The sequence below is a fragment of the Micromys minutus genome, assembly GCF_963924665.1.
Source record: "Micromys minutus genome assembly, chromosome: X".
Taxonomy (NCBI): domain Eukaryota; kingdom Metazoa; phylum Chordata; class Mammalia; order Rodentia; family Muridae; genus Micromys; species Micromys minutus.
The window spans coordinates 34,190,879-34,217,927 of NC_137970.1; the positions used below are offsets into that span (position 1 = coordinate 34,190,879).

Genomic DNA, 27,049 nt, shown 5'->3' on the forward strand with positions numbered 1-27,049 from the left:
GAAATAAAAGGCAAACTAATGAAAAACTCAGGTTGTTGGGTTTGCACTCTTACCCACTGAGACATCTCCATGGCCCTTAAATGTTTAAGCTGACTGTGACATTGTCTAACATGAATAAGAAGAATAGCAATACAGCCACCATATTGAGGCTTTGCTCTTTATGTCTAAACAGTAATAAATATTCATTACACTCACTGTTTGTATGGGTTATAAATTCAGAGACGAGTAAACTGCAGAGATTTTTGCCTGAAGTGTTCCATGTAGCTGCTGTCAAGATGTCAAATAAGGCTTCATTCACCAGAATGAAACATAGCTATATCTGCTTCCAAGACCATATGTTCACAAGGTGGTAATGGTACTTCAGAGGAGAGCTCAGTTTCTTCCTACATGGCCCATTCACATTCTATGGGATGTGTTTAGGATGATATGGCCATACATGGACCTTTCAACAGCCTCACAACTTGGTAAAAAGTGAGAGAGGAACAAATGTTCCTGTGATTAGGTTCCAAGAAACCGGGAACAAATGGCTAAATGAGGTGCCTTTTAACATAACAAAGCAGACACTTAGTACCAGGCTTTTTCTGCATCCTAAGTACCAGTTACAAAGTCCTGGCTCCACTCAGCACTTCTCACCTGCTTCCTACCCTAAATGTCTCCAGCCTAGGAGCTTTGTTTCTCCTCTCCCAGTTCTTGACTTCCCCTATAACCCAGCCACTTGGCCATGTGCTCTCTTGGCCTCCTGGTTCTTTTCTTGATTCTCAGTTTTTCTCCTGGTTGCCTCTCTTACCCATCTCTTGCTCTTCACTTCATCTCACTTTTCTCATGGCCTGGTTCATTTTGGATCCCTCTGGATGCCTTTGGTTATTCTCGCCCTCATATCTACAATAAGAACCTTAACCCCAGGCATGCTTTGGAGCCATCATGTCCTTATTTAAAAAAGTGAGAAAGCTTGGCCTCTGACCCCTTTAAGCTAAGGATTATGAGAAAATCTAACAACTAGGGATGGAGCTCCTAACAAGGAAGGATAAAACAAATAAAATATCAGCTTCAGATACAACCCAAACCACCATCAAACACCAATTATAGCAACAAAAGCAGATGAATGTTTTTCAGGCACAAACATCAAACATTTGGGGAAGTAGCTATCTATGTAGGTCACCCAAAAAATTGAAAGCAGTCCAACACAGGTGTAGACCACTAAAAAACCTAGTGCAGTGACTGAGGGTGTATTTAAGTTACCAATCAGAGGACAGAAAGTGAACTGGATTGGGGCCTTCACTTTGAGTTCCATAGTGGAACTTGCCATTATACCCATGACTATTTCAGATAGAGATTCCACAGGGATATATTGAAACTTTGGCAATCATAGAGTGTATGTACTTTTCTAACAATGTCTGGCCTAGGTAGGGCCCCATTAGAAGTCAAAAAAAAAAAAAAAAAAAAAAAAAAAAAAAAAAAAAAAAAAAAAAAAAACAATGTGTGAGCAAATCAAGACATTTAGGTGACCACTAATTAATATATGTGATATTATAAATTCCAGAACACTCCCTCTGTGTCTCATGGTATTACATTTTTAATATTGGTAACCAATTCTGTATGGTGGGTGTCTTGAGGGTCAGGCCCCCACTTCAAGATTGCTGGTGGACAGTACTATGACAGCATAATGATTGCTCAAATGTCATTGGCTGAAGGCCTAGGGCAAGCCACACTCCAGAATGTCAGCCACCAAGAGATTTCAGATCAACTGAGGGACAGAGAGTAGGTGCCAGGGAGGTGACCAACTTGGTCACTCTCCCCAGTGGGCAGGGTGTTCACTGGGGCCCAACTGCTGAGCAGTCCCTGGTACTAATTGGGACAGCTCAGCTCAGCCCAGAGTGAAAGAGGTGTAGGGATATATCACTATTTCCCAGCTTGTTCAACTAAGTTGAAACTTAGAGGCCCAACTCAGGGCCTATAATTCAGTAGGGCTAGTGAATTTACAGTCGCCATGGATCACCGTAGCCGTTCAAGAGGCATAAGCCACAATCGAGTCTCTGGATCTCAAATCCGAGCTCCCAGGGTCCCACTTCCATTTCATGTTGAGCAGGAAGCTAGGGAAGGAGAAGAATGGGAACGAGAAGTACCTCGTCCGAGGCCTATCATCTACGGACCTCCAGAAAGTGAAGAGATACAGGAAACTGTTATGGGTAAGCATATTCTCCCAGGAAGGGTGTGGGGGCTTCTGGAAACTTAAATATCCTGGACATATGCTTTAAGACTGAGTGATCTCTGCTGCATCCCTACCTGTGGTACAGCATTTAATTATAAAACATACATACCTGGAACACACCCAACTACCTGCTTACCCTATAATTCTTATTGGAAAAGAAAGGCTAGTCAGGAGATAGCACTTTTCAGAATAGATCCTTTTACCTCTGAGTTTTTACCAAACTGAAAAAGGTTATGTGTAGAGAGGGAAGTCATGGAGTTCATTAATTGATCACGCTGTAAGGGAAAGAATACTGAACTACTGGAGTCATAAATATATGTCAAGTGTGCCTTGGGAAAGTATGGTGTGAAAGGTCAAACTTGTAGAGGAAGGGAGAAGAGACATAATAACGGCCCATAGTCAAAAGTTTTATATTAAAGTTAGGATTAGGGAGCTGGAAAGATGATGCAGTAGTTAAGAGCACTAGGTGATTTTGTCCCAGAGGACAAGGGTTTGATTTCCAGCACCCTCATGGCAGCTCACAGTTGTCTGTAACTTCAATTCCAGGGGTTTTTTCGATGTTCACCCCCGACTTTTATGAGCAACAGGCACACAAGTAGTGCACAGACACATGCAGACCAAAGGCCGATTTTTAAATAATAATTTTCAAAAGAGGATGGGCAGAGTCTAAACCAGAGTTATGGTTAGGAGTCCATAGAGGCAGCACTAGAGGGAGCTGACAGGTGACGTCACAATTCAGTCTTTGACAAGCTAAAAGGCCTGGCACTGAATAGGTAAATCACTCCGGGGGCTCCGGGTCACATACATGTCTGTTAACTTCAGGTTTTTTACTGGCCATGGCCTAGAACCCCCTTCCCACAGCCTCCCAAACCTCGAGTAATCATTATATTTCAAAATAACTGTTTTGGATGTTTCCCATAAAAAGGTAAATGAGATGGTGACTATATTCCATGTTATAGTCATCAGATGGTAGGTACCCTGTAAGTGCATGCAAATATGATCTGTCAAAAACAAAAACCGAAAATGTATGAAGATGACTGTCTTAGTCAGGGTTTCTATTCCTGCACAAACATGACCAAGAAACAAGTTGGGGAGGAAAGGGTTTATTCAGCTTATGCTTCCACATTGCTGTTTATCACCAAAGGACGTCAGGACTGGAACCCAAGCAGGTCAGGAAGCAGGAGCCGATGCAGAGGCCATGGAAGGATGTCACTTACTGGCTTGCTTCCCCTGGCTTGCTCAGCCTGCTTTCTTATAGAACCCAGGTCTACCAGCCCAGGGATGGCACCACCCACAATGGGCTGGGTCCTCCCCCCTTGATCACTAGTTGAGAAAATGCCTTACAGCTGCATCTCATGGAGGCATTTCCTCAACTGAGGCTCTTTTCTCTGTTGTAACTCCAGCTTGTGTCAAGTTGACACAAAACCAGCCAGTACAATGACCTTAATTAGAAGTATAAATTGTGCTGGCAGGCACTTTTAATATCCAGCACTCAGGGTGGCAGAGACCGGTGGATTTCTGAAGCCATCCTGGTCTACACAGTGAGTTCTAGGGCAGCCAGAGCTACACAGAAAAAAAAAAAAAAAACCTTGTCTCAAAATAAGAAGGAAAATTCTATATTGCAAATCCTTCACAGGCACACAGGTTATTTGGAACTTGTGAGGGGATGCTGTTACAGACATGGACATAAAAGCACATCTTCAGAAACATGGACAGCCAATGGTGCTCTGAAGATCAGTCACCAGCCACCCTTGGAAGCCGCTTTTGATAATTTGGGAAAACAATCCAGCTCCGCCCACCCTACAACGCAGGCGCATTAGCCCACTGGGGGAGGGGCGGAGCCTGCGCCCACGTGGCGGGGGCAGGAGGGGCGGAGTGGGGCGGAGCAAGTCTCGCGAGGCCGCGCCCTTGTTCGCGCGGGTCTCCAGCGCGCCCTTTTAGCTGGCGGCGGGGGACTCCGTGCATTAGGTGAGGGACGTGTTTTCGCGCTGGATTGATCATGGAACTGTGGTCCATGCTGCTAGACGGGACCACGCCGTCCCGTCGCTGGACCCGAAAGCTGGTGTTGCTCCTACCGCCGCTGCTGCTGTTCCTGTTGCAGACTGAAGCTCTGCAGGGTTTGGAGAGTGATGAACGGTTCCGGACCCGCGAAAATGAGTGCCACTTCTACGCTGGTGGACAAGTGTACCCCGGAGAAGTGTCCCGGGTTTCGGTCGCAGATCACTCCCTGCATCTAAGCAAAGCCAAGAGTAGGTGGTGCTCTGCGGAGGTTGGGTGGATGAGGCAGAACCCCGGGACTTTTATACCCTAATTGTGGATGCTACAAAAGGGTGGGGCTGGAGTTGGGCCGCACCCCTAAGGCTGCCTGGGAGTTCTTAGTCCACCCCAAAGCCTTTGTGGGTGTGAGGATGGAGGTAGGTTCTTGGTGTGAAGAAAGAAATGATTTCCTCTGATCAGATTTCGGGAGAGGTAGCGGTTACCCCAAAAGCCACAGAATGTGGTGTTCCTAGTCCCGGGTTTACAGTCGTGGAGGATGTTGTGCAAACTAGAAGACTTCCTTAAATATCCGAAAGTGCCTGCAACAGTCCCGTCTCGTTTTGTTTTGTTTTTTTTTTCCCCCAGGGAAGAAAGTACATTGATAAGTTGTATAATGATTCACAGAAAGTTTGGTTAAACAGAAAAGTGGTTAAACAAAATGGTCAGGAGGTCAAACTTTTTTTCCTCGTGGCTTATAAAGATTTTTATTGAAAGTCATCTCCCTAAACTTTGTAGAATTGATACTGAAGTTTCTTTAAAAAACAAAAACAACAAGAAAATTCCGAAGACTTTCTTATGGCGTGTTTTGGAGGGAAACTGGGGAAGAGGTGAAAGAGGCACAGTTGGGTTGGGTTGGTGGTAAATCTTGTGTATTTCCAATTGGGCTTTTCATTATTTGTCTTTCTGTCCAGTGTTTGTAGCTAGTGGCCACTCTCAGGAAAGACACGTCAGACTAAGAAGATAGTGGGAAAATTGAGGCCTGCTGCATCTGGATGTTAAGAATGCCAAAAATAAGTGATCAAGGCACACAGATACAGGCCATATCATATTTGCTTTTCCCTAACCCAGTTTTCCTAGGGATTATTTGACATTCTATAGGAGAAGTGTGTATTTGTGCTAGTACTCAGTGAAATAATAGTTATACTCGACATTTTGGGATCTGTTTAATGGACATGTGGATTGGGTGGGTCTGACAAAATGGCTTCAAATTCTATGGTCCTCCTCCTCCAGTTTGCAGAGTTCTGGGATTACAGCCAGGAGTGGCTACTTCAGAGTTATGATCCTCTAAAGACAATGGCGTGTTGCTACCACATGCCATGAGTGAAAAAAGCCAAGCCGGTTTGCCTCCTTAAACATTCCTCATTTCATAGCACAAGTTGACTATTTTGGAGTTGGTTTTAGAAAGACAAATTTGCTTTAAAATATTTAAGTTGCATTGATTTCACGTGCCTAAGGAAGATATTTTTTAATGTGCTTACTCAAATATACTTCCTGTTGGAAACAACCATTCCAAAGGAGATTTTTGTAATCATAAAAGGGGTATTATAGAACAATGAAGGCTAATTTTTGAATCATTTTAATAAAATGAAAAAAATAACATAATACATTTTCTTAGTGAGAGTTAAAAATGAGGATGCAACCTGATCCAATTTGTGTTGGGGAAAAAAATTGATGGTAGTCAGGGGATTTAAATTGTCTTCATTTTATGTCTCTGTATTTACCAGAATTCTTATGCTCAGGGTTGTTAAGGATTCGCTAAGGATGTTAGGACAGTGTTGCTTGTTTTGTTGAGACAAGTTCTGAGTAAGTAGCCCTGGTTGTACTGGAACTCTCTATGTATACCAGGCTGGCCTCAAAGACACACCTGCCTCTTGTCTCCTGAATGATGGAATTAAAGGCCATGAATAACTATATTTTACAAAGTAGATGTAAAGGGCTGCTTTTAGAATTGTGTTTAAATATCTTAGCAAAGTAACTGCAATTCTTTAATCAAAAATAAAAATTTGCAATAATCAATTTTCAGAATAAGATTATCCTGACACAGTTTTCAGTATGCGTAAAAATTCTTTAGTGTCATATCAGGTCATTATAGTAATTGTAGCCTCTTGTTTAAGCATTTGAAGTACTGTATATTTTAGCCCATTTCTAGTTTTCTCATCAGGGCTTTTTCTCTTAAGAAATTCAGGATTATTTAGGTAGTTTTGGCTCAGGTAAGAACTCACATGTTATAGATTAACTTCATGAAAATTCATCCTCAGTTTGTCTCTGTGGTGTGACTTAGTGCTGGTTTTTACACTGAAGTATGAGAGTTGATTTCTAGAAACTTTAGTCCAACTTGGAAGCAAGTGTTGATCTCATTATGTGTAATGGTTTTGAAAGTGTTATCTGACTGTATCAATAGCATGAATGGACATAATTATCAAAGGGTGCTGGCTAGAGTTACAGCATGCCCTTACAGGACAGACATCAGGTCGCTTGAAACCTATTCATGGTTGGGGGATGTCTTCTTTTTCAAAGCCTTCCAGGAAACCTATCCCATGATCTGGGATAACTTGGAGGAGCTGTAGTGAAATATGCAGTAGGGTTTAGTGCAGAGATACAGTATAAAACTTTGTGAGTATGGGCAGATATTTTTCTCATTTTATTCAATTTAATGTGTGTTAATTACAGTAGCCATAAAAATTCTATATAAAAAGTATTTTCACTATTTCCTTCTATTACAGATGTGGGCAATAACTCACATTCCCTTTGGAAGTACTTGCTTGTACCTGTTGCCCATGGCATTGCAGAGATTTTCATGCCGCTTGATAGCTATTGCAAGAATCCTGACAGTGGTACCCTACAGAGTTATAAGATCACTCCTACATCTTGCACCTTGAAGGTGTTGTGAATAAATACACGCTATTACACTCCATCACTAACTTTTAAAATGTTTATACTTACATTTCAGCATAATTGGTTTCCTTTGTAATTCTTCGTACCTTATTTGCTAACAATAAGTTATTGTTCTAAGTCTCAGAAGTCTGTAAGCTTCCAGACTGGCAGAGAAGTTGAAAGAATTAGAAGCCCCAATTTTTAGTGTTTTTCTAAAGCTGCCCTTCGCTATTCCAACAGCTTTCTCAGTGTTATAGATCATTGTTTTTCTTTCTTAGTTTCCAAGCCAGCGCCTTATTGGGAAGGGACAGCTGTGATTAACGGAGAATTCAAGGAGCTCAAATTGACTGACTATCGTGGGAAATACTTGGTTTTTTTCTTCTACCCACTGGATTTGTAAGTAATATACACAAGTAGTCACTAATAAAGTGCCAGTCATTGTCATTTGTTATTCAAGAGCAACAAACAAGTTTTTTTTCAGCTGATGGTTCTTAATAAGGCAAGCTGAGAGAAGGAAGATAAGATCTACTGCATATTTGAGTCACAAAGACAAGAAAATAAAGTGGTAATATTTTAGCAGGTAGTTATTGTAAGAGTAAATACATAATTCTATTTACTGTTAAGGCTTTGCTGTTTTATGTGCTATGTTTTCCTGAGATTTGAACATTATAATGTTAATATATATTTAATATATGTAATAGTTTTTGATTATGGGGTTCAGTTCTAAGAGCATTATTTGGATGGCCAGCCATAAAGTCAACTCAGTAAATTGCCTTGTAGCTTTATAAACATTGAGGAATTTATTTTGAAATTTTTGACCAGAATGAAATTCCTGACAAGAGTAAAAAGACACTCCCCCTTAAAAGAATTAGTTATTTTAACCTCTTATATTTTTCTCTACTTGAATTTTTAGGGGGTTATATAAATTAACTAAAAGATCCCTTTACCTTTGACACTACACCTTTCTTTCTCCAGTAAGATAAGTGTAGAACTATGTAGGTGAAAATTAAACTCATTCTGTACACAGTTTGTAAGCCAAGAGTTAACATTTTCCCTGTAGGACAAAGAACAGTAAGTCATTTTAAGCTTGTTATCTCTGTGCAGCTGTCCATCTTCCTCATTCTGGGCTTGGAGCTATAGATAAAATATACATGATGATTGCTGCTTTGTATCAGACATCTCATCAAATAAGGACAGGCTTTGGCCAGGAGACAAAGCTTGCCAACCCTCTTGTAAGCCAAGTGGAAAGAATTCTAATAAAAATTAGGACATTAAAGCAAAAAAAGTTATCTTTCGAATCAGCTTACACTCTGGCTCCATTAACTAAAAGAATAAATTAATTTCTAATGGAAACTAGAAGTAGAAATTTCGAGATAATAAGAAAGAGGCCAGAATCTGATCATTATCCCTTTTAGAAAACACTGAACTATGTGATATAGTCCAGGTTACCAAAGGCAGTGGGTACTATTTGTTTTCACGTCACAGTGCTGTGCTTGAACAACTGAGTTATTTTTAACCATTATTGGGATCAATTAGGAACTTGACCACTAAAACTTTTTTTTTAAAAAACAATTTTCAGCCATAACCCATAAATTAAAAATCACACATTTCATTGTCACCCAATACACATAGATACATACACAGGATAACATCCAATCTGTGTGCACAAGCACAACCATGCTTGATGTTAAAATACTGAAAACTTTCTATATAAAGTTTCCCCACATAACTTTATAGTTTGGCTTTCCCAAGTGGTCCCTTTCTGAAAATTTGAGATCTAAACTTAACTTCAAGTAAATATTGAATAACACTAATGAACACAAACATGGGTATACACACACATATATACACATATATATGCACACATATTACTAATAAATAACTAGTCTATATATGATGTATTATCATAGTTTTTATTTTAATACTTGTTGCAGCTCAGTAAATTGGTCTAACTGTAGTTTGAAAAAAATGCTATCCAGGAGGGCTGGAGAGATGATTTGATGTTTAAGAACACTGGCTTTGCTTCTAGAAGGCCAGGGTTTAAATCCCAGGATCCACATAGCCTCTCATAACCCTCTGTAACTCCAGTATTAGGTGACTTCATACTCTGGCTATCTCAGGCACCAAGCATATATATGTTACACAGACATACATGCAGGCAAAACACTCATAAACATCATCATCATCATCATAATAATAATAATAATAATAATAATAATTATTATTATTATTATTATTATTCTAAAAATACTACCCAGAGTAATATCCTCTCAGCCCATGCTGATGAAATTTTATATTATCCTGGGCAGTATTTTATGTGAGGCTGGAACAAAACATGGACAAAAGCAAAAGAGGACCTATCCAGAATCAGGAGGTAGGACTAAAGAATATTGCCTTATCTGTAAAATACATGTAGAGGCTATCCCATAGGAATAAGAAAAACAAGTAGCAAGATGATATAGACATTGTTTAGATCCTTTGAAATCTATAAAACACTGAACTACAGAATATTAAACGCACATGAAATGGGAAACACATTGGCCACTCAATGATCAATACAATTATAAGAAGAGTCTTTGTTGAAATGCTATGGAGAACTCAACATTTCTTTCAGATATTTAATTAAATAGTCTTAGAATTTCACTTGGAGAAAACTCATCTATCAGTTATTTTTAAGGTATGTTTTTGTATGCTCAGAGTGTCTGTAATAAACAAAAACTTGTTTTAAACTTTGTTCATGTATATGAATATTTTGAGAATACTAACTTGTTTTCTTTTTCCAAAATTTTAGCACCTTCGTGTGTCCAACTGAAATCATCGCTTTTGGGGATCGAATTGAAGAATTCAGATCTATAAATACCGAAGTGGTAGCATGCTCTGTTGATTCTCAGTTTACTCACTTGGCCTGGTCAGTGTTTTGCTTTAAAACTGGGAAAAGATGAATAGATATCTTAGTCTTGTTTAGATAGCTCCTAACATGGTAATATAGTAACTTTAATTATATATTAGGTATCCTTAATGGGAAGAAAAAATAAAACATTCCATTTTGTTGTATAGTCATCAGTGTGTTTAAATTCATTCGTTTTTTATAATTTTCAAAACTGTAAAGTGAGATCTTGTTTCAAAATACAAAGCCAAAAACTTCATTCTAAAAGTAACCTATAAAAATATATTATCATGAGATGTTTCATGTAACAAGCGTAAAGAAAGTATAGGTAAAGAAGACTTTGACTATTTCCATGTTGCGTTTTGTTTTGCATGTACTTTACGCTTATTGCAACTAGTACGTTTTCAATGCATACTGTCAAGCCCTTGAAAAAAATCAAGTACCGACTAAAAAACATATTCACATGGTTTTATGTAAAATTTATTTTAATGTCTGAAAAAACAGTACTGACAAAAATGTATAATTTTAAGCAAAAAATGTTTAAAATCTTTACATCTATCTTCGTTTTGAAAAATAAAATCGTTTAAAAAAAAAAAAAAAAAAAGAAAGTATAGGTAAAAATGAGAAGACATGCCATTTCCCCATGTCGGGCTGCCCAAGATCGAAAACCCTCAGAATTGTTAGAGGTGTAAACGAATGACACTCCAGCTTGGTAGAGGTTTCAGCAATTATGGAGAACAGCTTGTCGACATGTCTCAAAATCTGAAATGTGCATGATGGTTTTTTTCAATAATGTCAGCAGTTTTGTGCTAAAATATCTTCACATAGTGAAGATAATCGAGAATTCTTTTGATTTTGAAATGGAATGTTCAGTTCATTAAGCTTATAAATATAAAACAGGTGTTTTTGATAAACACATTAAAATTTTAAGTATATGTAACAAAGTCCAATTAGTTGGGGACCTACAATTATAAGTGACAAATATATCCTGATTACTAGTAGATGGATACTAAATCTACATGCTCATTTGCTTTACTATTTCTTTAATGATTATAAATCCTTCTAGGATTAAAATGCATGTTAACTAAGAAAAAAGTTAAAAGCATTCCAAACAATTTAGGTGTGCTCTTCTATGAGAATATGTAGCTATATTGTCAACTAGATATGTTTTATACTTGTACTAGCCAAGGGTTCTACTTAAATGTGAGAACTAGGGCTGCAAACCCCCAGAGCAATATTTCCATTTTCGTTTAGTTTCTGCTGCTACGTTAGTTTCTTTCCATGGGGTAACAGCCCACAAGTGTCATTTCAGTTTACTGATGCTTAAATCTGAGACTGGTGGATCTAAGATCATGACTCAGTTCCCTCACTGCTTCAAATGGAACTTGTAGTTTTTGGCCTTGCAGAGCAGTGCAAGGCCTTTTCATTGTACGCTAGCTGTCTTCCAAGGCTTTGTCTTGTGATCCATTCTAAGGTCTAAGACATATCCTTTTATTATAATGCAATACAGTATTGTGTATAATTTATGTATGTTTAAAAACTTTTAAAAACCTGCATTCTGTCTGGGCATGCTGGTCCAGTCCCAGAACTGGGGAAGCAGAGGCAAATAGATCTCTGTGAGTTGGAGGTTAGCTTATTATACTAATCATCCAGCACGCCTTATGTGCACATTCCTTAATCTATCAATTCTACATCTAGAAGTTAACAGACATAAAAGAAAATGAGAATATAGGATACTTCCAGCAGTATTCATAAAAGAAAGCTTTATGTCTTTCAGTAGAGATCAGTACAATATGGTGTTTCATATGTTTTAAATGCCTTGAACATCAACATTTACTACTTAAAGGATATGGATATTCTACCCAGTGAGGGAAAAAGGCACAAAAAATAGAAAGTATAGTGGCCTTGTTTTGTTTTTTTTTTTTTCTGTGGGGGGTATATTTATATAGTTCTGTTTATGTACTTTTATGTGTAGAAAAAGTTGGCTTTTAATATATACCATTTACTTATCACTGAGAGGTGAAATGTTCTATTACAGGATTAATACACCTCGAAGACAAGGAGGACTGGGGCCAATAAGAATTCCACTTCTTTCTGACCTGAACCATCAGATCTCAAAGGACTATGGTGTATACCTTGAGGACTCAGGACATACTCTTAGGTACCATTCAGTGGTTAACATTTTGAAAAATCCAAGTACATTTATAATCCTCCTAGAAATATGTGGTGCTTAGGAGTCAGAAGATAGATATTTTGATCAAATATATTGTTTTGGTCTGTTTGCAGGAATGTTGTAGATTGTCTTTAAACTATTGATACCCTATTTAACTAAACCAGAGTTGTACATTGTTAGAGCAGAAGGCCTTTGGCAACCTCTCTGTTTATAGATAAAAGAAACATATGTGTGTATTTCTATAAGTTTAGTCACAGTTCTAGAATAAGTTAATAGCAAAAGACCAGACTGTATCTGGGTCTTCTAACTCCTTAGCACTTTTTCCTTTTTTCTCAACTGGCTCCAGTAATGTTTTTCTAATGCATACTTAGTACTTCACAAACCTATATCTTTGGAGAGACTAAGGCAATATTTCACCCACAGCCTTTTTTTTTTTTTTTTTTTTTTTGAGACAATGTATCCCTGGCCAGCCTCAAACTCATGGATCTGCCTGCTTTGTCTCCCAACCACTCCCAGCTTTACCCAGCAGTTTTCACTGGATTATATGAATGAATATGTACAAAATAGAATTCTTTGATAAAAAGGGCCATTTTAACCTTAAAAAGTTGTTAGACATTTACCAAGTAATATTACCTAATAATGAATATACCATTTTATTTTAATTTTATTAATAGCTTTTCTTTTATTGAGATAAGGTCTCTCAGCCCAGGATAGCCTTGAAGTTGAGCTACATAGTTAAGGATGACCTTGAATACCTAATTGTCCTGCCTCTGCTCCCCAAATGTTGTCATTATTTAAAGTCAGGTTCAAGGTTGTTTCCTCCCTTCGGAGAGAATGATTGTTTATTGCTCTCTGAGGCAAAGGCTCATGTGTAGCCTTGGTTAGCCTGGTACTGGCTGACTTGTAGCTCAAAAAGATCTATTTGCCTTTGTTTCCCTGGAGCTGGGATTAAAAACATGGGCCATCAGGTAGATTGAGAGATTGTTTTAATGTTTTCTAAACACATATTAATTATATGTAATACTGGATTTCATTATAATATTTTCATGCATGTATATAATGAATATATCTTGATCATATCTTGCGCCTCTCCTGCTGACCCTCTGATAATTAGTTCTGCTTAATAGAGCCATGAAATTATTACCAATGGTTCAAAAAATGCATTTCATTCCCCCAAACAACCATTAACTGCCTGTAGATACACAAGGAGGGATTAAGCCCTTCAATTTCCTTCTTATAAATCCTGAAGGATGGAAGGAACCCCTCCTCCTAAACATTTTTTAATTAGATGAATATGGGCTCTGTGTGTGGATAAGCACATATGAGTGACAGTACCTTCATAGAGAGCCATCAGATACTCAGAGGTGGAATTACAGGCAGTGAAGGGCTGCTTGAAGTGGGTGCTGGAAAGACTTGGGTCTTGTGAAGGAACAGTATTAACTGCTGAGCTATCTCTCCAGTTCCCCAAAACAAAAATTTCAAACTACCATTTAGCAGTGATAATTCAAAAGTATACAGTAGATGGGGATAAGAGTGGCGATGGAAATAGAGTAGGTAATGTTATACTGCTAATTCTATATAGCAGGATACTTAGCTTAAGCAAGAAGAAATGGGATCACCTTTACAACATCCCTGTGTTTCACAGAGGCCTCTTTATTATCGATGACAAAGGAGTCCTAAGGCAGATTACTCTGAATGATCTTCCTGTGGGTAGATCAGTGGACGAGACACTGCGTTTGGTTCAAGCCTTCCAGTACACTGACAAGCATGGAGAAGGTACCTTTCTTTTCTAAAACCTTTTTTATTTGAAAATATTGTACACATTTATAATGAATTTTGCTCTTTTTATCCCTCATTACTCTCTCCTATTTGCTTCTGTCAAAATTATTTTTCTTCCTACCAAGTTCCCTTCTACTTTTGTGTTTTTCTTGGTGACCCATTAAGCTTAATTGCTTGTACCAGGTGACTAGAAAAGGGGTTATTTACTATACTATGAATAATGTGTATCAGTAGCTGTATCACTGAAGGCAATGACACTTCCACCTCCATTAAATGCTTCAATGAGGGGTGGAAGTATATGCATCCCTCCCCTTATCCATGATAGAATGTTGATGGGCCCAGTCTTCTGTAGGTAGTAACCACGCCTGCTATGATCATGACCATAACTATTGTGTCCTACCCAGTATCGTTTCCTAATATCCCTCCTTATTCTCTGGTTCTTATCATTGTTTCTGTGTGTCTTCCAAGGTTTTCCCTGAGCCTTGGAGGGGTGATACAGATGTTTTCTTTAGGGCTAAGTATTTATCAGTCACTTATTTTCAGCATTTTGACCAGTTATGAATTTATGCATTAACTGCCACTTACTGCTAAATAGCTTTTCAGATGCAGGCTGAAAGTGGCACTGTCTATGTGTGTAAACGTGAACATACTATGTGTGTAACATTGTTAGAAGGCAGTTTGACATCACATCCATGGAACAAAACAACAGTAATAGCTCCTCACAGATTGAATTCACACACACTCTTGGAGCCAGCACCTTTTAACCTACTGATCCCAGTTACTCAAAACAGCAGTTCCATGAGTACTTGCTACCTGTCGCTAGCAAGCCATTAAAATTCCTCTTAGAACTTATCAACAGTCTATAAGACGCAGTTGGCTTATAAGCTAAAGTTTATATTTTTTAATTTTATCAGAGTATAACATATGTTGCACTAAGAAAATTTCTGATAAATTGTAGTATTAATATGAAAGGGTTTTATATTTCTAACTCTTTTGCAGTACATAAATCAATTTTTATCTTTTCATTGATTCTTTGTGAATTTCATATTATGTACTCTATTTCCACTCTTGTCCCTGTCCCTTCATATCTGCTCTCTGCCTTTGCAACCCCCCACCCAAAAAGAAGCAAACAAAAGAAAATCTGGTTGTAGAAGCGTTAGTATGTCACAGTGTACCCCATAGTATATCCTGTTATCCACACATCTTCATTTGCAAATGTTCTTTGCAATGTGTCATTGGTTTGGTTTGAGGCCTCTGGCTTTACAATAGCAATACTGGATGGTCACAGGTTCTCCTCTTAGATAATCCAGTTGTTGCCCTCTGTCATGGAGATCCTGGAGCTTTGGATCTGCAAGACCATCCCTTCACATACTTCAGCCAGCTGTTCATACATAGGGTAGATGTGGGGGCAGACCAATTCAGACCTGGATCTGGGTGTGCATAATGTAATTTCTTATTTTAAATGTAATCTGAATACTTCCAACATATTCTGAATATGGTTTTCAATTTAGTAGATTTCTTTTAGCAAGCAAAATTGTTAAAGATCACTACTATCTTCTGACAAAAATATTCCTTATTTTACATAGTCCCTTTGAATGAACTGAAAGAAAAAAAGTTTCTCTTAGAATTTTAATCATTTTTTATAAAAATTTCGATAAAATGTAATACCAATATGACAGTATTCAATATTGTAGGATATATTTGTATGTTTCATTATTACATTTAGCTATTTTATTACTGTAATGTAATGAACTCAATTGAGAAAATGCCTCCATCAGGCTGGCCTGTAGGTAGATCTCTGAGGTATTGTCTTGATTAATGATTGATATGAGAGGCTTAGCTATGTGAGTAGGACCACCCCTGCCTAGCCTGATGGTCCCAAGTGCTATTAAAAATATTTTAAAAACACAAAAGAAATAAACAAAAAAGCCGGGTTAAAAAAGCCATGGGGAGCAAGCCAGCACAGCATTTTTCCATGGACTCTCTTCAAAGCTAGACTTTGATGTAAAAATATAAGTGAAATAAACCCTTTCTTCCCTAAGTTGCTATGGTCATGGCATTTTATCATGGCAATAGAAACTAGAAGACAGTGCTCAAACACTTGTTCAGTGCTTACACTCAAACCCAACACCTCAATCAATTTGTTAGACTGGCCATTCTGATTTAGCCTTATAAATTATGTACTCCTTAAGATTATTCAGTATCACACCAATAATCAATATCCATCTTTCACAAGTTTCAGTAGTAGCTAAATAGAAAAGGACAAATTTTGCTAAATAGAGTATGTTCTATCAATCTTTAAGAATGTAATTGCTCTATGTAACAATTCAGGTGCCAAAACATTAAAAGTGAAAAATTGGAAAATGGAAATTTTTGAAAGAAAATTAAAACATGACATACTGCATAAAAAAGAAAGTATGTAATTGCTAAGCTGCATTCGATGGGTAATCTCTTTAATCTCTGTAAATTCAAGGTCAGCCAGGTGTACATAGTGAGTTCTAAGCCAGCTACAACTGTACAGTGAGACCCTATATGAAACATAGGGATAAACAGTAATTGCTGGAAGTAGATTTTGCTTTGTTGTTTTTAAAATATGTTTATGTTAGTATGTTTGTGTGGGAGTATGTCCAAATATCTACAGAGGTCAGAAGTCACATCCCTGAAGTCAAGAGTTACAGGGGGTTTAAAACCACCTGATGTAGGTGCTGAGAATCAAACTCAGGTTCTCTGGAAGAGCATTGTGTACTTAACCATTGTACTAGCTCTCCAGCACTTGAGAATAGGTTTTAAATGTTCTTACTACAAAAACAATGAGTTATTTGAGGAGATAAATGGGCTAATTAGTTTGTTCTAATAATCCCAAAATGTATATACATATATAAAACATTACTCTGTACCCCTGAAACTTATAATTTAGCTAAATTTGGAGAGTACAGAAAATGAAACTCAGTCCCTAGCTGAGTACATTCTAAAGTCTATTGATAAATAAGATACCTTGATAGTACCACAAAATATAGCAGAACATAAGCCAGATGATCTTACTAGTCACATATATAAATTTAGAGAAATTTTTAGTTCACCAGATTCCTATCTCTTCCAATTACATTATGAATATCCATTGTATTTTTCATATTATAACTGTAAGTGTAATTGGTAAAACCTAAAATAGATAAACTGCCTTCTAATAGACTCTATTCTTTAGTGTTAGCAGACAAGCTAACAGAAGTTGTGTGCTTGATAGTCTGGTCATGCTTAATGTAGTTTTCCTTTCAAATGGAAACAAGACTGGGAGATAGTAAGGAAAATTTAACTGGTTTTAAACTGCTTTTTCCTTTTTTTTTTGTTTCTTCTAGTCTGCCCTGCTGGCTGGAAACCTGGTAGTGAAACAGTAAGTTATATTAATATTATTATTTGTTTTAAAGGCATGGCCAGAGCCAAAATTGCATGCCAACTTTAATCTTTATAATCAGATTGTCCTGATTGCTAATTAGAAATCGTACTGCAGACGTTTTTCTGAGCCATTGGAGAATAGCTCACATCATGGAATTAGGTAATACTGTAATTTTTAAAAGCTAACTATCAGGCCATCTGTCACCTGGAACAGTGGAGATCCAGGAACCCAGGCCTGGTGAGACTACATTTCAAGTAGCCAGGGCACAGAGAGGTCTGGGACTAGCGCGCAGAAAATGCACCCCCCCCCCCCCGTTGGTTCAGGGGAGCAGGAACTCTGCCTTAGGGACTCTGTTTCCACCGGAGGGCCCATGGGTGCAGACCAAACGCTCAGGCCATCTGCCAGCGGGAACAGTGGAGATCCGGGGACACAGGTCTGGTGAGACTGCTCTGCCAGTAGCCAGGGCGCAGTGAGGTCTGGGCCTAGCTCACAAAAAACGCACCCAAATTGATTCAGGGGAGCAGGAACTCTTCCACAGAGACTCAGTTTTCACCCAGAGGGCCTGTGCGTGCAGACCAAACGGTCAGGTAATCTGCCACCAGGAACAGCGGAGATGCAGGGACACAGGCAAGGTACATGGGAGAGACAGGAACCAATCACTGACAACAAGACCACATATAATCACAGACAACAAGATGGCAAGAGGTAAGCAAAAGTACTTACCCAATGGAAGCCGAACAACCTGGGAACACCAGAACCCAAATCTCCCATCACAGCAAATAGTAGAATGCCAAACACTCCAGAAAAAGAAGACTCAGACGTGATATTCATACCTCAAGATGATGATAGAAATCCTTAAACAAAAACATGAGGAAAAGCTTAAAGAAATAGAAGCCTTTAAGAAGAAACAAGAAAACACTCAAAGAAATTAAAAAAACTAGAGGAAAACAAAACCGAAGAGATGAAGGAATTTAAAATGGAAATGGAAACAATAAAGGAAACACTAAAAGAGACAACCCTAAAAGTAGAAAACCTAAAAAAGAAATGAGGAATCACAGATGCAAGAATTTCCAACAAACTACAAGAGATGGAAGAGAGAATCTCAGGGCCTAAGGATAACATGGAAAACATAGACAAAACAGTCAGAGAAGATGCAAAAGCCGAAAAGCTCCTAACCCAAAATGTCCAGGAGATCCAGGACACAATGAGAAGACCAAACCTAAGGATAATATGAATAGAAGAGGACGAAGAATATCAACTAAGAGGCACAGTAAATATCTTCAACAAAATCATAGAAGAAAACTTCCCTACCCTTAAGAATGAGATGATCATGACCATAAAAGAAACCTATAGAACTCCAAGTTGGCCAGAAAAGAAATTCCTCCAGACACATAGTAGTCAAAATGCAAGGTCCCCAAAGCAAAGAAAGAATACTAAAAGCAGTCAGGGAAAAAGGTCATGTAACATATAAAGGCAGGCAAATCAGAATCACATCCGACATCTCAACAGAGACTATGAAAGATAGAAGATCCTGAACAGATATCATGCAGACCCTAGGAGAACACAAGTGTCAGCCCAAGCTGCTATACCTAGCAAAACTCTCAATCACCATAGATGGAGATATTCCAGGACACAACTAAATTTACACAATATCTGACCACAAAACATGCACTACAATGGATTATAGTTGGAAAACCCAATACAAGGAGGGAAACTACATGCTAGTAAAACCAAGAAATTACCTAAGTAAGAAAAGCAAAATAAGAAAGTCACACAGGAACAATTCTACCTCTAAAAGCAAAAAATAGCAGGAAACAACAACCACTATTTTTTAATATCTGTTAATAAAGATGGACTCAATTCTCCAATAAAAAGACATAGGCTATTAGACTGGATACAAAACCGAACCCAGAATTTTGCTGCATACAAGAAATCATCTCAGAGACAAAGACAGACACTATCTCAGAGTAAAAGGTTGGGAAAAAACCTTCCAAACAAACAGCCCCAGGAAGCAAGCTGGAGTGGCCATTCTAATATCGAATAAAGTAGATTTTCAACCAAAAGTTATCAAAAAAAGATAAGGAAGGACACTTTTTAATCCTTACAGGGAAGATTTGTCAGAAGGAACTCTCAATCCTTAAAATATATGCTCCAAACACAAGAGCACCCATATTCATAAACGAAACCCTACTAAGCTCAAAAAATACATTTCACTCCACACAATAATAGTGGAAGACCTCAACATCCCACTCATCAATGGACAGATCATGGAAACAGAAACTGAACAAGGACACAGTGAAACTAGCAGAGGTTATGAACCAATTGGAATTAATAGACATCTACAGAACATTCCATCCTAAAAAAAAGAATACACCTTCTTCTCAGAACCTCACAGCACCTTCTCCAAAATTGACCATATAATTGGTCAGAGAATAAGCCTCAATATATATATATATAAGAAGATTGAAATGCTCCCATGCATCCTGTCAGATCGCCATGGTCTAAGGCTGGTCTTTCATAACAACAAAGATAACAAAAAGCCCATGTACACATGGAAACTAAATTCTCTATTAAACAATACCATGGTCAAAGAAGAAATAAAGAAATAAAGGATTTTCTAGAATTAAATGAAAATGAAAACACAACATACCTAAACCTATGGGATTCAATGAAAGCAGCACTGAAAGGAAAACTCATAGCTCTGAGTGATTCCAAAAAGAAACTGGAGAGAGCATACACTAGCAACTTGACAGCACAGTTGAAAACTCTAGAATGAAAGGAAGAAGATACTTCCAAGAGGAGTACACTGCAAGAAATAATAAAACTCAGAGCAGAAATTGACCAAATAGAAACAAAAAGAAACATTCAAAGAATCAACAAAACCAAGAGCTGGTTCTTTGAGAAAGTTAACAAGATTGATAAACCCTTAGCCAGACTAACTAGAGGGCAAAGAGAGAGTATCCAAATTAACAAAATCAGAAAGGAAAGTGGAGACATGACAACTGAAACTGAGGAAATTCAAGAAATCATCAAATCATACTACAAAAGCCTATACTCAACAAAGCTGGAAAATCTGGAGGAAATGGATGAATTCCTAGTCAGGTACCAGATACTAAAGTCAAACCAGGTAAACTATCTAAATAATTCCATAACACCTAAAGAAATAAAAGCTGTCATCAAAAGCCTCCCATCCAAAAAGAGCCCAGGTCCAGATGGGTTCAGTGCAGAATTCTATCAGACATTTGATGATGACCTAATACCAGTACTCTCCAAACTATTTCACAAAATAGAGTCAGATGGAACAATACCTAACTCATTTTTCTAGGCTACAATAACCCTCGTTCCTAAACCACACAAAGACCCTACAAGGAAAGAGAACTCTAGACCAATTTCACTTACGAACATTAATGCAAAAATATTCAACAAAATCGTTGCAAACCGATTCCAAGAACACATCAAAAGATCATTCACCATGATCAAGTAGGCTTCATCCCTGGGATGCAGGGATGGGTTAATATATGGAAATCCACCAATATAATCCACTATATAATCAAACTCAAAGGAAAAAAAAACCACATGATCATCTAACTAGATGCTGAGAAAGCATTTGACAAAATTCAACACCCCTTCATGTTAAAAGTTTTGGAAAGAACAGGAATCCCAGACCCATACCTAAACATAATAAAAGCAATATACAGAAAACCAATAGCCAACATCAAACTTAACAGTGAGAAACTTTAAGCAATCCTACTCAAATCAGGGAGTAGACAAGGGTGCCCAATCTCTGCCTACCTATTTATCATAGTAATGGAAGTCCTGGCCAGAGCGATTAGACAGCAAAAGGAAATCAAAGGTATACAAATTGGAAAGGAAGAAGTAAAAACATCACTGTTTGCAGATGAAATGATAGTGTACATAAGTGACCCCAAAAATTCCACCAGAGAACTTCTACTGCTGATAAACAAGTTCAACACAGTGGCTGGATATGAAATTAACTCAAACAAATCAATAGCCTTCCTCTACTCAAATGACAAACATGAGGAGAAAGAAATTAGGGAAAAGATACCCTTTACAATAGTCACAAACAATATGATATACATTGGTGTGACTCTAACTAAGCAAGTGGAGGACCTGTATGACAAGAACTTCAAATCTCTGAAGAAGGAAATCAAGGAAGATCTCAGAAAATGGAAAGCTCTCCCATGCTCATAGATTGGAAGGTTCAACATTTTAAAAATGGCCATCTTACCAAAAGCAATCTACAGAATCAGTGCAATCCCCATCAAAACTCCAACCCAATTCTTAATAGACTTGGAAAGAGCATGTGTAGTTTCATCTGGAATAATAAAAGAACTAAAATAGCAAAATCCATAGTCAACATCAAGAAAACATCTGCGGGAATCACCCTCCTTGTACTCAATCTATATTACAAGGCAATTTTGTTAAAAACTTCATGGTACTGGTACAGAGATAGGCAAGTGGATCAATGGAATAGAATAGAAGATCCAGAAATGAGCCCTCATGTATATGGTCACCTGATTTTTGACAAAGGAGCTTTGAACCTTCAATGGTATAATGACACCCTTTTCAACAAATGGTGTTGTTCCAACTGGCATTCAGCATGCAGAAGAATAAAAATAGACCCTTTCTTATCTCCTTGTACAAAGCTCAAGTGTATGTAGATCAAATATCTTCAAATTAAACCAGGTACACTGAAACTATTAGATGAGAAAGTAGGGAAAACCTTAGAACACATAGGCACAGGAGAAAATTTTCTTAACAGAACACCAATGGCTCATGCTCTAAGTTCAAATATCGACAAATGGGATTTAATGAGATTGCAAAGTTTCTTTAAGGCTAAGGACACTATCAAGAAAACAAAACGGCAGCCAACAGATTGGGAAAAGATCTTTACCAACCTCACATCTGATAGAGGCCTAATATCCAAAGTATAAAAAGAACTCAAGAAGTTAGACACTAGAGAATCAAACAATCCTGTTGAAACATGGGGTACAGAGCTAAACAAAAAGTTCTCAATTGAGGAATATCAAATGGCTGAGAAGCATCTAAGGAAGTGCTTGACATCCTTTGTCATCAGGGAAATGCAAATCAAAGCAACCCTGAGATTCCACCTCATGCCAGTCATAATGGCTATGATCAAAAATTCAGATGACAGCAGATGCTGTTGAGGATGCGGAGAAAGAGGAAGACTTCTCCACTGTTGGTGGGGTTGTAAACTGTTACATACACTGTGGAAATCAGTATGGTGTTTCCTCAAAAAATTGAACATAGTACTACATGAAGACTCAGTTATTCCACTTCTGGGCATTTACCCGAAAGACACTCCAACATACAACATAGACACATGCACCATAATGTTCATAGCAGCCCTATTTGTTATAGCCAGAAGCTGGAAAGAACCCAGATGCCCTTCAGTATATGAATCGATACAAAATTTGTCGTATTTACACAGTGGAGTACTCCTCAGCTATCAGAAACAATGACTTTATGAAATTCTTAAGTAAATGGATACATCTAGAGAATATCATCCTGAGTGAGCTAACCCAGTCACAAAAGAACAGACATAATATGCAGTCACTTTTAATTGGATACTAACCCCAGAAAGCTCTGAACATCCCAGAAACAACTCACATACAATATGAAGTTCTAGAAAAACAAAGGCCAAAAAAAATTATTATGCTTAATCTTTACACACCAAGAAAACTTTGACTATATCCAGGTTACATCTTGTTTTACATGTACTTTATGCTCATTTTAACTAGTAAGATTTTAAGGCATACTCTCAAGCGTTTAAAAAAATCAAGTACTGACATAAATGTATTCATATACTTTTATGCAAAAATGCTTAAAATCTGTACATTATCTTTGCTTTTTAAAATAAAGTTGTTCAATTTTAAAAAGAGAATATACTTAAATTGAAGCCCAAATTCTAAATAATCAGTTTCTATGAAAAAGTTTCATCATCTTTCTCTCATTAAAATGCACACACTCCTTTTATTCTTCCAAAAAAAAGCTAACTATCCAGAAAAATATACTGCTAAGAAATAAGGAGAGACCAAGAAGGCACAGTAGAGCTATGGGACAATAAACTTAAAGGCTGTGTATGGAATTTCTTCCTATTCTGTGAGCCAAGAAAACAGTCCCAAGAAAAACCTCTCTGTGCATAATAAAAAGCTTCTGAGAAAATATGGTTTAACTAAACACTGAACCTGACGAAAAACATTCAAACAGATATATTTCCTTACTTAGAGATACTGTTATGGTTTGTAAGCAATCCCTGGAATAGACTTTGGCTAGAATATAATTTGGAAACTTGCTTGAAACATTTCTTAAACAACACCTAAAACTTTGGATTTTTACTGGGTAAAGGGGAATAACATTTCAAATGTAAAAAAATAAAATCACCAATAAATCAAAAGAAAATCAAACAGTAGTTAGGGAAAAATATTGGAGTGAATGAAGAAATTATCTTAAAATACCATTAGCCAATGACAGGAAGGTGGTAGTTAACTCTTCTTGTTCAGATGTACCCTGTGTTCTTTTTAGAACATGGATCCTGCCTTTGGGCTTTGCCTTTTGCTGTTCTTTCTTTTCAAAATGCACTATTCATTGTATATATGTATGCTGTGGGACTCTGCATGTCATCATGTGTTTGCAGGACAGAGGACAACTTGTGGAGTCTTCACCTTTTTGAGGTTCTCAGTGATCATCAGACTTGTATGGCAAGGGCTTTTACTTACTGAGCTATCTTGCTGGCCCCTTTGATGCTTTTTCTTCATTGGTCTCTGATTGGCTGGCTCTTCCTTTTCATTTATATTTAGGCTCAGACATAATCTGGGAAGTCTTCACTCAATACTTTATACCATCTTTACTCACGATCTCATCAGCCTGCATTTGTTGTGTTGTTTTGTTATTGGTTTTGGTTTTGTTTGTTCTTTTAGTTGGTGGTCATTTTTTGTTTGTTTTTGGAGCCAGGGTTTCTCTGTGTATCCATGTCTATACTGGATTCCACTCTGTAGACAAGTCTGTTCTAGAGCTCCCAGAAGTCCACCTGACCCGGTCTCCCAAATGTTGGGATTAAAGACATGCAAGACGACCACCACTCAGACCATCAACTTGTTTTTAAAAGCATTTACTACAGTCAAAAAGTGACAGAATTGACAGGATATAAGTCTGAAGACTTGAAGACAAGGGGCATGAGTTACCTAGTTCATTAATGCATGCTGTCTGGCTAATGTCATATTGCAGGTCCTCAGTAAATGTGTGATGAAAGAAGGACCAAACCCCAGAACACATGGAATTGTTTTTGTCAGTTAAAAATTAAGCACAGTATATGTTAACAAATGTACATTTTTTTTCCTGAAATATCCATGGTTTTCACCAGAGTCTTAACAAAAGTTAGCATTTTCTGAAATGTGTAATATTTATCCTATACTTTTCCTAGTGAATCTTTTCTCCTTGGGAGCATTTACTGATCTTTCAGGAATTGAGTGTACCCTCAATGTTATTTTTTGTCATAGTTATATACCTGTGGACAAAATTGCCTACTACCTTAAAGTAGAAATACTTTTTATTACTATTTATTATTTATTTTTATGCACCATTCTGCCTGCATGTATGCCTATAGGCCAAAGGAGGGCACCAGATCTCATTACAGATGGTTATGAGCTACCATGTGGTGGCTGGGAATTGAACTTTGGAAGAACAGTCAGTGCTCTTAACTGCTGAGCCATCTCTCCAGCCCTAGAAATACTTTTTAAACCCCTAGCTTCTTAGACATAGTTATATGTGTAAGTCTGTACAATTAACCAAATATAAAACCAAACGTATGCAAATTTATCATTTAAAAGATCTAGTGCTCAAGATACCTTTAATGCAGTAACTATGTCCCAGGTTCTTTGGAGGAGTTTCCTTTTCTTTTGAGTATTTATTCACTAAATTTTGGTTATTTATCTGTGTTGTTATTTCCACTCTTCAGTTGGAGATTATAAAATACTGTACTGTGAGCAGGGCTTAGTGATAGAAACCTTTAATCCCAGTTACTTAGGAGGCTGTGAAAGGAAGATCAAAAGTTCATGGCCTTCCTAAACTACACATGAGTTCAAAACTAAGAGAGGTCCTAAATACAGCTAGGTCCTAATTCAAAAACAAGCCTCAAGCAGAGCTTTTGATACAGCTCAGTGATAATGCTCTTGTTTAACAGTTGAAGGGCCCATGATTCAAACCCCAGTACTCAAACTACCTCTGAAAATACATTTGATAAATCCTTAATGAACAAAGTGCCCCCTTCTCAGGTTATTATTATAACATCATCAAATCAGCAAGCAAATTTTAATATATGTCTGTGGCAGTGATTTCAGTGTGTTTAATTAGATCATACTCAAATGTGCCACAAAAGCTTTGTAGTCAAGGAAAATTTTATAAGCAAATTTTGTAGGTAAATTTTAGGTTACCTTGGTAGAGATAATGTTAATTCATTGAGAAATATATTTGCTTTTTGGAATAGCTGAGATTAGTGGATGGGGCAGATGTAGTTTTTTCTTAAACAGTACAGAATCTGACTTGGTATACAAAAATCAGTGGTTACAGCTTTAGTCAAGAGGGGACAATTAATGCCAATTCATAAGGGACCTTGGCTTTTTTAAATGAATAATATGCTTTTTGTTTTAACAGATAATCCCAGATCCAGCTGGAAAACTGAAGTATTTCGACAAGCTGAACTGAAAATACTTCAGTTACGATGTTTGGACCTTCTCAATAAAGGTCATCGTGTATTACCATATTCATTTGCCATTTTGATTTCTTGAATACTATCAAAATCTATGTCACATCAGATATTTACTGATCAATGTAGGCATTAAACATAGGAAAGCATTTTCTATCTTTCTAAAGTAGGAAATAACAAAATAAGCCAAACTTATAATCAACATAACTGCCATTTATGAAATACATACCATGTGGCAGGCATTGTACTAAGGCCAGATACATTTTCACTTTATATCACAACTGTTTATTGTAGGATGAGGGAAAGCCTGGTAAATTACCCAGTGTTAATGATGTAACAACATGATAGGCAATATCAGATGTGGAACTGAGATAACCTGTGATGTGTAAGCAGACAGTCCACTTTGCCTTATATTTCTGCAAATCTTTGAGCAGAGAGTGAGTTGTAAATACTTTCCAAAGCATTAGATATGGATAGCAGAACATCATAATTCAAGCTCACTGATCTATAACACAAATCTTTCTAAAGCTCCATCCTTTTTCTAAACTCACATTTTCAGTTTAGAGGAAATCTAAAAGTGGGCATTTCATTTACATTTGTATTTAATTTGATAAAAACTGAATCTCTAAGTATGTGCATGTATATGTGTGTGTGTATGTGTGTGTGTATACACATATACACACATATACATACATATCTCCATGTATAAACTACTGATTCATTACTCAAATATAGCATGCACTTTATGGTAATTATTTGTGTTCCTGGTATCCAGAAGAATCAACCTCTTCCCCTCTAGATGTTTTTGCCCTCACTATTGAAATTCCCCTTTCCATGGAAAGACCATCAGTACAAGTGGTGGGCTTATGCATTTAGAAATGCATATGGGGGTCTAAGTGCCATTCAAGTGCTTGCTTACAGTACGAATTTAAGAAAACAGCCCTTAAGTGGAT

The 27,049-nt window shown here is 37.4% G+C and overlaps 1 protein-coding gene across 1 annotated transcript; it reads left to right on the plus strand.

Annotated features, from left to right (window-relative positions):
• Positions 1-4,140: 4,140 nt before the first annotated feature.
• On the plus strand, positions 4,141-26,142 carry PRDX4 (peroxiredoxin 4). The gene is made up of 7 exons (XM_080910907.1): positions 4,141-4,458; positions 7,399-7,516; positions 9,912-10,028; positions 12,046-12,168; positions 13,826-13,956; positions 17,313-17,347; positions 26,045-26,142. Exons 1-7 carry the CDS (start codon positions 4,209-4,211, stop codon positions 26,093-26,095), a joined length of 825 nt encoding a protein of 274 aa, XP_080767033.1. The 5' UTR covers positions 4,141-4,208; the 3' UTR covers positions 26,096-26,142.
• Positions 26,143-27,049: the final 907 nt, after the last annotated feature.